Raw genomic sequence first — 14,120 nt, forward strand, 5'->3', positions numbered from 1 at the left:
CTCAAACTCTGGGTTCCCTGCTAACAGGGCAAAGCAAAAGGGCCTCCATGGGACAGTCCTACAACTGGAACCATTGAGCGTAAGTTTACACCAAGTTTCCATAATGGCCAGCTCTGGTCAGATTTATTTCAGCCAAGGTCTCAAAACCAGTAAGATAAAATGAACGCAGCATCAACAGAAATGGTCCCTTAGAAAGCCTGTTAGATTTCACCGTGGCGTGGCTGAGTGTGGCGTGGTATGTAGAAGCACATCACACTGCAGGGTTTACCCTAAACATGAGCAGCTAGAAGAAAGGCTGGAGGTCCTCACGTTGCATTAGGTCCCACGCCTGCTGAAAAACCTGAACACTCGTCCCACAGAGGAAAGTGTTCACCAATGGCCCGAGTTGCTGCAGAGCCAGAGGAGTGGATGTCTAGGGAGGTCTGGGAGCTGCACGCTTCACCCTGAATCACTGGAGTCTCTGCATCTGGATAAGCAATGGCAGAAAAAAACACTGCAATAGAGAATCCCTCTTTTCTCAGAAATGTTAAGGCATCCTGTGTGATCCCAGGATTGTAAATAGTAAAGTCGAAGACCAGAGGAGGGTACTGCTTTAGAGCTTGTGGTATTTACATCATGTCATGTCAACTTGAGTGAAGGGGTGGGGTTAAGCCTGTCAATCAGGTCCCAGCCTGATGATGCCTCCTGGTGGGCGTGACCTTCTCATGAGCATTCTGGGAACTTCCTCTCTTTCTCCCTGGAGGTGGGCTACACACTTTCTCTCTGCTTCCCTTTCCTGCTGTTGAGACACAGAGAACTAGAGGATCCACGGAGACCCTCGCCAGTACTGAGATGCTTCCACTGCCACTGGATCCACAAGACTTTTCACCCACCGGCCTGTGATCTTGCCGCAATTCGGCAACTTTGCATGTGCTGCATGAGTCTGCAGAGGAATTTATAGACTAGTATTAGACATAGGGGTTAATACCAGACTTATGGACTTGACTTAGACTGGGCTGTTTGCTCAATAGCCTATTGCTCTATGATATAAAGCTCTCTTACAAATGCATGAGTATCCCTGGATTTCTCACTAGTAAAACCTGGCCTAACACTGAGCTTAAATTCTGAGCACACAGTCTATAGGCAGCCATGGATGACTGTGAAAGCCCCAAATTCATTTGCGGCATCCCTACATGGATTCACACTCCTGTGAATTCCCTCTGACAGTTGGCCAGGGATGTGAATAGCCTTGCTATCAAGACCAAGTACACTGGAAAGTGGATTCATGCCGATCTTAGGTAAACAGTTTCACACCTTATCATTTGGTTCTCCCTTTTGACCCACATTTGTTCTAGGTTTTATTCTTTTGGATGTTTTTCTGATTTTTGCTCATTTTTCTTATGTGAAATGCAAGAAAGGTAAATCTAGAGACAAGAACTGGATTAATAGCTCCTTAGGGTTATGATAGGGGAGGTAGCGGGGTTACATAGCTTCATGTCAACTTGATGTGAGTACAAGAATGGAGAAAATGTTCTCAAATGGATTGTGGGGATGGCACGATTTTTTGATATGTTGAAACCGCTGAATTGGAGGATGTGGGGATTGTGTGCATAAAATTGTTAAAATTTTAAAAAGTGTTGAGGGATCCACCTTCCATGTCCTCGGCATCACAGACCTATCAAGCTGGGGACAAGCCAGTTTCACCTTTCCCGGTCAACCGTCCTCTTCGTCCAGTGGTGCAGGACTCCTACATAAAGGGTCATTTATATAGCGACCAAGTAGTAGCACAAGGCATCCTTCGACAGAGGGGTTTAAATGAAATGGACACAAATCTGCTGCTCCAATGTTGGAAACCTGGACAAAAGAGGTGAATTTCGAACCGGGGTTCCTTGTTGAAATGTACTCATATGTTACTTGCTTTGACGTAGATGGCAGCGTCAAGAAAAGAAAACTGGCCTATCTACAGCATCTGCAAACACACGCGCGAAAGAGCACAAGTATGCTTGATGAGCCGTTGGATTTGTCCGAAACGTACCTGGTATGCTGTGCTAAATACTGTCCTCTTCCCCTTCTGCCGGTGAACGACAGTGACAAGACCCACTTTCCGTCCCCATGTGAATAAAATGGCATGCACGATATAGCGCCTCCCTTCCCCCAGCCTCCTTCTAGGGCTTATAGAAAATACGGAGGGTCCACACAAAGCATCAAGGAGCCCTGGAGGGGTTAAGCATCTGGCTGGTCATGGCAAGGTCAGCTCTTCCAACCCACAGCTGCCCCGTGGGAGAAAGTCAAGATCTACAGCCTCAGAAGCCCTAGGGGACAGTTCTACCCTGAGTCAAAACTCGATGCCGATGGCTTGGTGTGGGTTTTTGTGTGTGAAGCATCCACATGCCATGCCTGGCTCCCATGTGTGTGGTTGTGTCCATCTTCTCCTTCCAGTGCCGTGAGGCCCCAGGTGGAGACCAGGCAGTAGCATGGTTTTAGAAATCTGTGTGTTGAGATAAATGTGACTCTTCTAGTGTTTACAGGAAGGTGCGAGTTGAAGACTGGTTCAGAGGCCTTCGCTTGGGAAACATATGGAGACATGTTTGGGGTGTTGCTTTCAGTCACAGAACTTTATTTCGAAGCCAAGTTTAAGGATCCAAAGATTAAAGCACAAAGCAAAACAAGAACACAACAGCTCTGGTTGTCTCTGTGCTGCTGATTCCAGTGGAGAAAAGGAATTCTACTGAATGCCTGACAAATGATGTCCCTGGAATGGGGATCAATTAAAGGGCCTTTGCTGGTGGTTTAGAGGAACTCCAGCTGCAATGTTCCCATTCAATGGCCTTCTGGTTTTAACTATCAACGCATCTCTTTTTCTAAAGGAAAACACTAATAATAAATACTTCAGTGGTGTGAGTTACCTAACCCCCTTACAGTCATCCTCAGAGAATCTCCGTCAGTAGAAAGGAGAAGTGAGCTACTTAAGACACAATGTGGGGAAAAGCAACACAAACTCAAGGGAGTTAATCTCTGGTCCGTTGCCATAATATACTCAGGCTTGCTAGAGTACCTGGCCACGGTGACTGGATGGTAATGATTCATTGACTGATGAACACCTTGATTTCACCGCCACTTGGTACTCTCCCATCTCAGAAACGTATGACCTTGATCAAGTCCCACTCATTCCTAGCTTGGTAACTAATCCACACAGGGCTTTCAGGAGAACTAACTCTTCAGTCTTAGGATATAAACTCTTAGGCATCTTAAAGTCATTATTTAGACGGAGATAAATTAAGTTACCTACCTATACCACCTCTACCCCACAGCCTAGCTCTGGAAAATGCAAATTCGAGAGAGAGATGGGGAGTTGGGAGGGGTGCGGCCGGCAGAAAGCTCAGCACCCACGACACACCCCAGGCTGCTGCTCCTGCATCGGGTCAGAGGTCACCCTCCCCTCGGGGAAGATGTTATTTGGCAGCAGGTTTCACTTTTCCCTGGTCCTCGACTTTCTTAATGGCTGCTTGGATCGCCTCTTGGTTGCCCAGGAACTGGTGAGGTCCCACGGCATGCAGGTTCTCATCCAGCTCCAGGAGGATGGGGACCCCGGTGGGGAGGGTGATGTTGATGATGTCTTCGTCGGAGATACCTGTGGAGCAGGAGAGGAAGGGAAGGGCGTTACCAGCAACCTCAGAGAAAGTCCTGGTTGGGTGCTTCACTGCCACTTACTTCGTCCCACCCTGACTCCACGCCTGGAACCAAACCAGCAACGGTTCCTGGAAGCCAAGAAGTTTCCAAGAAGTTAAAAGTCCTAAACATCATCACATTCTCAATCCCCGGGCAGTCAATCTCCTGTGGGGGCAGCGTGTTCCTGGATGCTTCCTTCCCAAAGACGAAAAGAATGGACATGTATTCTCCCCAAGCTCACGTTCATGTCCCTGGTTTCCCACAGGAATGACTGGATCTTGGAAAAATCTAAACAGCAACCTCAGGAGCCTTTTCCTGGTTTGGGAAATTTTTTTTTGGTGGGGGGTGTTGTTGTTTCTTCATTTACATGCTGGCCTGGGTTAGCCCTAAAATTAGGACTGTTCCCTAATTTCTGAATCGACCTCATCTGATTTGAATATGCTTGGTCTTCCAACACCAGGTGAGCTTGCAAGCGGTCGGGCTGGATCCAGAAGAGCTGATGCCAACGCTCCCTGGGCTGCTCAGGGCGCATGGCCCAAAGGGCCCTGGAAAGATGGCCGTGGCAGGACTTCTAAATGGGCCTCCTCCTCCTCTCGCCCCATCCCCACTGCCACCCTGTGACCCTGCAGTCCCATCCACGCAGGCAGACCACCACACACTACAGCCAGGGAGGAAGCTGCGTATTGAACCCACTACCCTCAACCCTTTGTGAAATGCAGCAGAGTTACAGGGACTTATTCATCGTGGACCATGAGAGCGGGTGCAGTCCTAAGGGCAGAGTGACCATCATGCTGTGACTGCGACTACTATTAGCAACCGGGACTGAACGGCACGCATGTGACACGTCAGATACTCTCCTATGCACCTTTTATGTTGTGACTTGCGTAATCATGACTGTCGTCCTGGGAGGGTGTACGCTTTTACAAGAGATTCATACAGAGCCGAGATTCAAGCCCAGGCACCCGAACTGATGACTTAATGTACCGCTGTCCTTACTACCTCCAAGTCCAAAATGGGAAAAGTCAAGGAAGGTGGAAAGAAATGGTGCTGAGCACATTAAAAGGCAACTGAAAGGAGTGTCCTCCTTCACACACACACCTTTATGACTGAGGTGTCTCAAGGTAAACCACCTGCTTCTGCTGCAGATTAACAGAAAAGACGGAGGTCAAGCAGAACGACTCATTCTGGGGGGGTCCAAGGGTCTGTCTTTACCTGGGGGTTGGGGGTGGCAGAATAAGTTATCCCCAGTTAGTTATCAATGCACTTTGTTATTTAATTAGTCACTGGTCATACCACGAGCCCCAGCCAAAGACCAGAGGATCACAGAATTCTTTACTAGAATTTCCTGTCTGAGCCCAGAAGAGTGACCACGGAGTTCTCATCACAAACTTCACAGCCCCAGGCAGCTGGGCAAAAGGGGAAAGAAGCCTTCCTTCGCAGGTAGCATCTCTATGTTGGCCATCTCCTCCCTCGCCACCCCGCCTTCGTTACACCAGCTCCCTCACTTTAAACCCTGCATAAGCAAGACGGAAAGAGAATCGGTGCATGTGAATGACGGTGCTGTCGAAGGACCACGGACGGCCAGAGGAACCAACACATCTGTCTTGGGAGGACAGCCAGAATGCTCCTTCGAAGAAGCAAGGATGGGGAGACTTTGTCTCTCGCCCTTGGGGCATGGTATCAGGAGAGATCAGTTCTCGGAGAAGGGCATCTTGCTTGGTAAAGTAGGGGGCAGTGAAAAGGAGGAAGACCCTGGGCATGACAGAAGGACCCAGTGGCTGCAACAATGGGCTCGGACATTAAGAACAGCTGGCAGGATGGCTTGGGAGCAGGTGAAGGTTTCTTCTGTTGTCCGTGAGTCAGAGCTGACCCAAGGGCACCTAACATTAGACACGTAACCTCACTGGACTGTCATTTCCCCCCATCTTGTAAATAACAAAAGCAATCCACACTCTCCTACCCCACAACGGCACAGAGTGTGGGAAGCAAGGGGGTGTGGGCTTTCACGAGAACCCACATGGAACACAGGACCGATCGCAAAGCAGGGTGCTTGCTTCCCTTCTAGACAGAAAGGATTACCTGAAGCCTAGGGTAGGCTATTCAGATGTGATTCTACCCTGCCCACCCTGCAGCCCTACAATTCTATTCCAGCTGGACCACCACGTCAGACCGGTCAGCCAGCTGTTTTAACTGGGATATGGCTGCCCTGGGTTCTGAGGGCCCTCGGGCTCCATCAGGCCCATCTGTGGGTTGGCTGCCAGCAGCTGCCAGAGCCTCCCCTTGGAGATAGGAGAAGGGGAATTCAACCATGGGTGGCAGGGAGCCAGATCTGGGGCATGCTCTGAAGGGTTCCACACCTCCCTCCCTCAGCTGGCCAGCAAAGGAGGTTCTGTTATGTGATTAGTGCCCAAGGGAAGGATTCTGGTGGTCTCACATGTTAATTTCATCTAAACCAGTGATTTATTGAGAAAATGAAGTCCCTTCTAGCACCACAGCTTCACTATTACATTCTAAATCAAGGGTAGAGCACCTTTTTTCTGCCAAGGGCCTTTGGCTATTTATAACATCATTGGCATCCCGATGTGACGGCTGGAATTGCTTCTCTTTGGTAAGGAGCGTCATGTTCACTGGTAAGGAAGATTTCAGGGGCCTTATATGGCCCGAGGACCGAGAGTTCCCCACCCCTGTTCTACATGGTTATGAGAAGCAGAGGCGTGAAGTACAGAACTACAATTGGCTACAGAGTTCTCTGCAATTCTCGATTCACGCTGCTGGTTTTCCACAGGCATAACGTAATCTGAAATATCTGAGTATGAACTCCAGGCGCCTTTTCTGTTTTTCTCTTTACTTGTTGGCCCCAGACTAATCCTAAAAAAAACAAGAGCTTTCCATAATGTGTGCCCAGACTGCACCTGTCCCCAGAATCTATTGACATAGGGTGAGAAAGATGAATTGTACAGATTTTTTCCAATTAGTCTAAATATCACTACAGTTAGATAATAAGTGTTTAGCAGAAATGACCATGTCTGCCTACAGGTTGCCGAGAAGCAAAAATGATGACATCTACGTATCTTGGTTCCTCCGACTCACCACTTGCTGTGTGAGAGACCTCACAGGACACCAATGCCCATTCCTCAAGAAGCTTCTAGGGCTCAGGGCATTCCCTTCAGATGACTAAATTGGCTCCTACCACTTCTTTCCCACACTGCTTAATTACTAGGGCAGCGGGTGAAGAAGAGAAAATGAAGGTAAAGGGGTGATGGTGAAGGGAGATGCGAAACTATCTCTATGTGCCCTGGACATGCTCTTTCTCATGCACTGCACTGTGCCTCCCCCGGAAAACATGCCAGCTCGGCTGAACCATGATTCTCAGTGGTTTGGAAGTTATATAATCATGCAATCACAGCCCCTGCTCCCTTGATGTGATCAGCCAATCAGTTATCAAGGGATGAGGGTAGGATGCAGCACCTTTACTGAGGTCATAGCCCAGGTTGCTATAAGGGGAGTTTTAAAGATAAAAGGAAAGAAGAGAGCAGAGAGAGAGGGATCTCGGCACCAACAAGTAAGAAGCAGAGTTGTCCTCCAAACCCAGAGTCCCTGTGCTAAGAACCTCCTAGATCCTGGGGAAGACCGGAACACCACAGCAGCGTAGAGATCTCCAAGGAACACCAGGTCCACGATGTTGAAAGAAAGCCTTTCCCTAGAGCCGGCACTTTAAGTTAGACTTTCTAACCTCCTAAAATGAGAGAATGTATTTGCTAAAAACCATATACTTGTAGAACTTCTGCTATAGCAGTGCTAGGTACTGAGACAATATTGCATACAGAAAATGCTAAGACATTTAAAGAATGCTATTTGAATGAACAAATTCAGAAACATGGCAGGATATAAGCTCTTTAATGCACGAAAATCAATTGCATTTTTGTACAGTAGCAATGAGGAAACTAAAAATAAAATTAAGACAACAATTCCATCTGTAATAGTTCCAAGTAATTCAGAGTAAGTTTAAGTAAAGAAGTAAACAACTTATATCCTGACAGCTACTAAAGATTACTAAAAGAAATTAAAGAAGATCTTAATAAATGGAAAAACGTCCTATGCTCATGGATAGGAAGACAAATGTGATGAAGATAACACTGTCCCTCAAATTCATGTATACATTCAATGCAACCCTTATCAAAGACTCAGAGCTTAAAGAAGCTGACAAAACGGTGTTAAAATCCATGTGAAAATGCACAGCACCCAGGGTAATGTAAGCCATCTGGAATGAAGAGCAAAGTTGGGGATTCTCATTTCCCGAGTTCGATGTTCACTATGGATCTATAATAATCAGTAGTGTGAGACTCATACAAGGATGGCTACATGGATCAGTGGACTAGAACTCAGAGTCCAAAATAAGCCCCCACACTTCTGGCCAACTACAATTTAAATAGGATGCCAAGACAATTAAGTGAAGGACAAAATCGTCTTTCCAGCAAATGGGACCAGGACAGCTAACACACATGCAAAGGGAGGAAGTTGGACCCTCACCTCACGCCCTATTTTTAAAATCCACTTGGATGGATCAAAGCTTAAATGTAGCAGTCAAATTATATAAGGCCCGTGAGGAAAAGAGAAGTAAATCTTAATAGCCTTGGATTAGGCAATGGTTTCTTAGCACAAACCACCACCACCAATTTTTTTAAACCATTCTGTAGGTTGTCTTTTAATTCTCCTTTCAGTGTCTTTTGAAACATTAAATTAAAATAAAATTTTAATGATATCTATCTAATTTGTTGTTGTTGTGCTTGTGTGTGGCAGCTGCTGTTGTTGTGTGGTCTGGATGATTATAGCTAGAAAGTCAGATGATCAGTAGTGTTGTCAAGGACGGAATCCTCATGCAGTGTTGGTGGGAATGTGAAATGGTACAGACTCCGTTTCACAATTGCTTAGAACATTAAATAGCTACCCTGCGACCCAGCAATGCCACTCTTAGGCATATTCCTAGAGAGATGGAAGCATGATGCGCACACCAAGTTTCATGGTGGCATTACTCATAATTGCCCCAAATTAGAAGCAACTCAAATGTATATCAACTGATACATGGATAAATTAAATATGGTGCAGCTGTACCATAGAACAAAGCAGGATGAAGTACTGATTCAGGCTCAACATTATGTTGAGTGAAAGAAGGCAGTCACAATGGCTGGATATTGTAATGATTCCATTGATATTGGTATTCCATAAAAATGGAATCATTTCAAATCTGAAGAGAGTAGTAGATTAGGGGTTGCCTAGGGCTAGACCTAGAAGAAGGAAGTACGGTGTTGAGGAAGGAGGATTGGGGTGTGATATCTAAGGGGTGATCTCTTGGGGGGAGGGGGACAGTAAAATGTTCTAAAATTGCTTATGTGGTGATGGATACATAACTCGGTCAATTACTCCAGGTCCTTGAATTGTATATTAAAAATCAAGCTACTTAAAAACATGACCATAAATGACTAAGTAGATCCAGGAAGGTTAAAGCCGGCTCTAAATCACAAGGTAATTAAGATAGCAAAATTGGGCTCGGTTTTTTTTTTTTTAAACTTCCAAATCCTAAGATTGCAGCTTTGGCCATCTGACTAGTGCCATTTCCTCCACATCATCGGGGGAAGGAGGAGTATGCTGTCAGCAGGCTCGGCCGTGGCAAAAGGTTACAGCAACTCACTGGGCAGAAGGGCCCAATGCCACCGTTTCCAGGTCTGAAAAGGTGATGAACAGAGGTCCTTATGAGAGATAAGACAACAACATCATGGGAGACCATCTGGAGGGTTACAGCCTGCGACCCTGGCAAATTCTAGGTCTTCGGCCAGGTGCCAGGGGCACATGTGGATCCAACTCCTTTGGCCATGATCTTAGCGATGGCTGGCTCTAACACGTCCACTCTCAAGCTTGTGGCTATGGTTTAGTTAACAGCTTCCTTTTATGTGGGACCCAAGTGAACAAAAGCCACCAGAATTTTAATATTTCACCTAGAAAGGAAGGCGTGCTCAATAAACATAGAAATGTTTCCAATAAATAGTGAACTTAGCATTCCACTTGAATGACTACTCCAGCCATTCACGCGGCAGACTAATTACTTACAAATATTTAACATACTTAGACTGGTTAATAATCAGTCAATGAGACTGAAGAGCCTGCCATTTTAAAACAGCAAATTAGGAAAAAACACAACGAAGCCATTACTCACTGCTCAGTTCTGGCAGGAGCGACGGTCTTCATCTTACGAGTTCAGCAAGCAGAACTCCTTAGGCTGGAAGAGGCATCTGTACTAGATTAGATGAACTGAAATCAAGGCTCTATTGTACAATCGCTGCCACAACTCAGAGTCTGGAACATCCTACGACCGCTGAAAGGAGTGACAGTTGATATACTTCCTGACAAACCTGCCCAATTGTTTTGTACAAGGCCCCAGAGTGTCCTTAAGAGAAACCCCACAAAATTCTCACCCCGATGCAACCCTCTCCAAGCAACCCCCTCTGCCATCACCTGTCCATGCAGCCCCGACCTTGTTTTGATTAACTTAAATCTACATGAAGCGATGGCTGGGAGTGAGTACTCCTTCAGGAAAGGCTGATGGACCTCTGAAACCATTGTCCTGAGGTCATCTTGAACTATTAACCCCCTAATACCCCTTAAGCTTTCTGTAAACCAAATGATAGGTCAATGCATTTAGTAAAGAATGTTTACCTCAAGCACTGTCTCTTTAAAATGCTCTCTGGATCCTGTGTAAACGATTTAGCCCTGTGGGTTATTACATGCCCAGTAACCAAATTTCATTAAAATGTTTGTCTTGTAAAAAAATAAATAAATAAAATGCTCTCTGGATGAGATCAATCAAATTGACCCCACCCAGCAACTGGAACATGGTTAGCTGGGGGGGGGGGGGGGGGGGCACGGGCAGTCAGCTCAGGTCCACAGGGGAAGAACAGTCCTTACCAGGAGGGTGGGAATGGGTGCACAACGTGCAGAGGTCATGGATGTCACGGAATGGGACATGCAGATCAGTTGAGTCGGGGAGTAGCTCACTGTGGACACTTACAGCAATGAGAAGACAAAGATCATTAAAGTCTGGGTACAAGGTCAAAGGGGGAACAGACAAACACCTCATACAGGATGATGTTCAGGAAGTCAGATCAGCACCTTGGAGCCCGGCAGGGCAAGGACCCAGAGGCGGACTGGAAGAACCCCATCTGGGCACCTTCTACACAGGGGCCTCGGCCTTGGCCTCCCGCTGGGGTGGCTGTTCGAGGGCTGCCTGGCCCACAAGGAAGAGGGGGCTTCACTGAGGCGATCCTGAGCCAGGGAGACCTTAAGCGGATCAGAGGAGATGTGTGTTCCACAGGGTTTTCCATGGCTATCATCTTACAGGAGTCCATCACCAGGCCTGTCTTCCGTGGCACTGCTGGGTGGATTTGGATCTCCACCCTTTTAGTTGGCAGCTGAGGAGAGACTGAACCGCCCAGGAACATCCTTGAGAATCAGGGTCATGATTTACCCATCCTGGTGTCACCCGCGCTCCTGAAACAGGACTAATCCCACTGCAGGATTGCAGCCATGCTTGCTAACCTGTAAATAACGTCACCGTGGGTTGGCTGCGGATGCTGGGCGCCATCGGGTCAGTTCTGACTATGCACAATGGAATGAAACAATGCCCAGTCCTGCGCCATCCTCACTGTCCTTGTCACTTATGGGCTCATCATTGTAGCCCTCGCATGGATCCATCTGGTTGAGGGGCTTCCTCTCGTTCACTGCCCCTCCAGTGTACTCAGCACGATGTTCTTTCCCAGCGACAGGTCTCTCCTGATAACATGTCCAAAGTATGTGAGACTACGTCTCACCGTCCTCGCTCCTAGGGAGCATTCGGCTGTAGTCCTTCCAAGACGCTGTGCTGGTTCTTTTTGGAAGTCTGTGGAATGCTCCATAGTCTACACCTGCCCCACAACTCAAATGCATCCATCCTTCTCTGGTCTTTACTCAGTGTCCAACGTCCACATGCAGACGAGAGTTGGCTGCCAGGATCCAGAAATCACTTCATAATGTACCATCACTGCCTTTATTCTATGAGTCTCCTTTGGGTATACAACTTAAGGCTATGAAGAGATAAGAAATGCAGGGTCTAATGCAGTGGTTCTCAACCTTCCTTATGCCGTAACCCTTTCATACAGTTCTCATGTCGTGGTGACCCCCTAACCATAAAATGATTTTCGATGCTCCTTAATAACTGTAATGTTGCTGCATTAACTAATCTGGCAACCCCTGGGAAAGGGTTGTTCGACACCCACCCCCAAAGGGGTCGTGACCCACAGGTTGAGAACCACTGGTCTAATGCATCCAGCCCAGAGATGAGTCCTCCAAAGACTTTGTCAGAGGTGGGTATTGGCCGAATTTCAGGAAGAGATCAAGATGAAGCCGGAAGCACCCCCAAACTAAGAACGTCACGTGACTACTTCACCTGCAGGAGCTTTAGTCCTGGCACCCGAGACCCTACCTGATCTAACAGACCCTCCCACCGCTGAACTGGAAGCCTTCTAACTCTCTGGATGTTCATGCTAAAGCTAGCCTGTCACTGCTCCACACTTGATTCAAAGACCATGTCCCCTTGCTTCCTGAGGAAGAAAAATGAGTGCTGAAAAGGTTCTTAGCCTTGAAAGGATTAACAAGAATTCAAATTAGTCTTCTACATTCTCTGGTTTTCTCCAAAGCATTTGCTCAAAATCTCTGGGTTTCCAGAAATAGGAGAAGAGATGATGCCAGGGGTGGTGACCAAAGAGATTTGTTAGAGAACACGAGGAAAGGTGCTCTCCACAGTGCATGTCCTTCGGGACTAGAGAAAGGAAGAAAACAGCTCCGACCCCTTCATCTAACTGCGATATGTCATCTGCTCCCCACTCACTTGCCTTCTTTCCCAATCAAGGCAGTCCCAATTCCAACCTCAAGGGCGGACCCCTGGGGACAAAAGTCCTGTATTCTACTGTCAGGCTAAGAACCGAAACAAAGGAGACCAATCGACCTCTTTTTGCATTACAACTCTGCAATGATAGAATGCTCTATGCCTCAAGCACAGGTGTGTTGACAAGTACTGCCACTAGGCTTCCAGTTTACATGTGGGCCATTGAACCCTCCCAGCTCATAGCCCACCTGGGCACAACATGGGTTTATTGCAAACAAAACATGTCTACACAGGTCTGTGACGGGCAAATGGCTGCAGACAAGCCGTGTCAGCAACACTCGCACACTGGCTTCGTCTCAGTAGGGTGCCTTCAAAGGAAGCAGGGGGAGGCCCATAAAAACCATGTGAGCAGTTCAGTTAATTCAAAGAGCTAATCTTCCCGTCCTTTTTAAAGCAGGATTGAGACCCATGAAGATAATTTCATAGAACAAACTGCAACTGAGGGCGAGCCTCTAACGTCCCGTGAGCAGGGGCCAATCAGAGCTGTGGCTTCCCACGGGATCTGCTGGGTCCGTGTCAAAAAGGAGGCCGGGAGGTCAGCCCAGAAGTTCACGGTAACTGTTTGGGGGGGCCTCCCAGGGGGTAAGATAAGAGTTTCCCAAAGGGCACTGGATGACCATGGGGCTTATTATGAAGAGGTTCTGAGAAACAGGAAACAGTTGGAGAGAAAAGAACCAGGAAAGTTGCCCCAAGTCATTTTCCCCAAAGGACACAGACCCAGTCCCCGAGGATGTCAACACTGCCGTCCTGCCACGGGGTCAATCCAAGAGGGCTGGATTCGCCGGAGAAGGATGAGAGGAAACGCACCTTCAGAAGCACGCAGACCTAGGTAGAGAATATGCGGAACAGCAGCTTCCCGTGGTCACATCTTTGCTTAATACATGTTTCCTTGCTTCTCTAGCAACGGTTCTTAACATACCCTCGTACGGCTTCAGGATACGGTCCGGGGACACATGGGCACGGCTTGTCTGAATAGTGTGACACGACAGAATGACCACCACTGATGTCGAGTCGGGGAGAAGATTCCGGGCTATTTTTAGCTTTACTGTTAGCCATAGGCTTCTATGATATTCACAAGGAGGCTGCGTATGAGCAGATCCAGGGAGCACATCTCTGCCTCACAGAAGAGAGCCTTCTGAAAATATCACGCTAAAATGCCAAGGGTGACAGGCTGGCCGTCCTGGTCCCCGCGGCCTGCGTGGGCCTCCAGCTGACCTTTCCTCCCCAGTCTCCAGTTTCAGCGCCCGGCTCCTGGGCCCTGCGGTACTTGCGACAGCACACCCGACTTCAGGGGCACATCTGTCCCTGAGGAGGCCCTGGCGGCCCGCTCTCGCCCTGAACTTGAAACTGCCGGGTCCTGCGCCGGGCCCAGACTAAACAACCCACTTCCGCTGGCAGCACCCAGAGGCTGCTTCCTTCCAGTACCTGCCCCGGCCTTGGCCTTGGGTGCTGGCCAGCACAACACAGACAGGAAGTGACTGTGCCAGCCACAGGGCAG

At 47.9% G+C, this 14,120-nt stretch overlaps 1 protein-coding gene across 2 annotated transcripts in view; it reads right to left on the reverse strand.

Annotated features, from left to right (window-relative positions):
- Nucleotides 1-2,575: 2,575 nt before the first annotated feature.
- Nucleotides 2,576-14,120, reverse strand: part of BPGM (bisphosphoglycerate mutase) — a 36,905-nt gene continuing 25,360 nt past the window's right edge. For both annotated transcript variants that reach the window (XM_004707893.2, XM_045288985.1), the window contains exon 3: nucleotides 2,576-3,610. In XM_004707893.2, coding sequence (XP_004707950.1) covers nucleotides 3,432-3,610 — 179 coding nt within the window. In that variant the 3' untranslated portion in view covers nucleotides 2,576-3,431. The remainder of the gene's footprint in view (nucleotides 3,611-14,120) is intronic.

The sequence above is a fragment of the Echinops telfairi genome, unplaced genomic scaffold (assembly GCF_000313985.2).
Source record: "Echinops telfairi isolate 266 unplaced genomic scaffold, ASM31398v2 ScPeMD7_23;HRSCAF=83, whole genome shotgun sequence".
Classification (NCBI taxonomy): domain Eukaryota; kingdom Metazoa; phylum Chordata; class Mammalia; order Afrosoricida; family Tenrecidae; genus Echinops; species Echinops telfairi.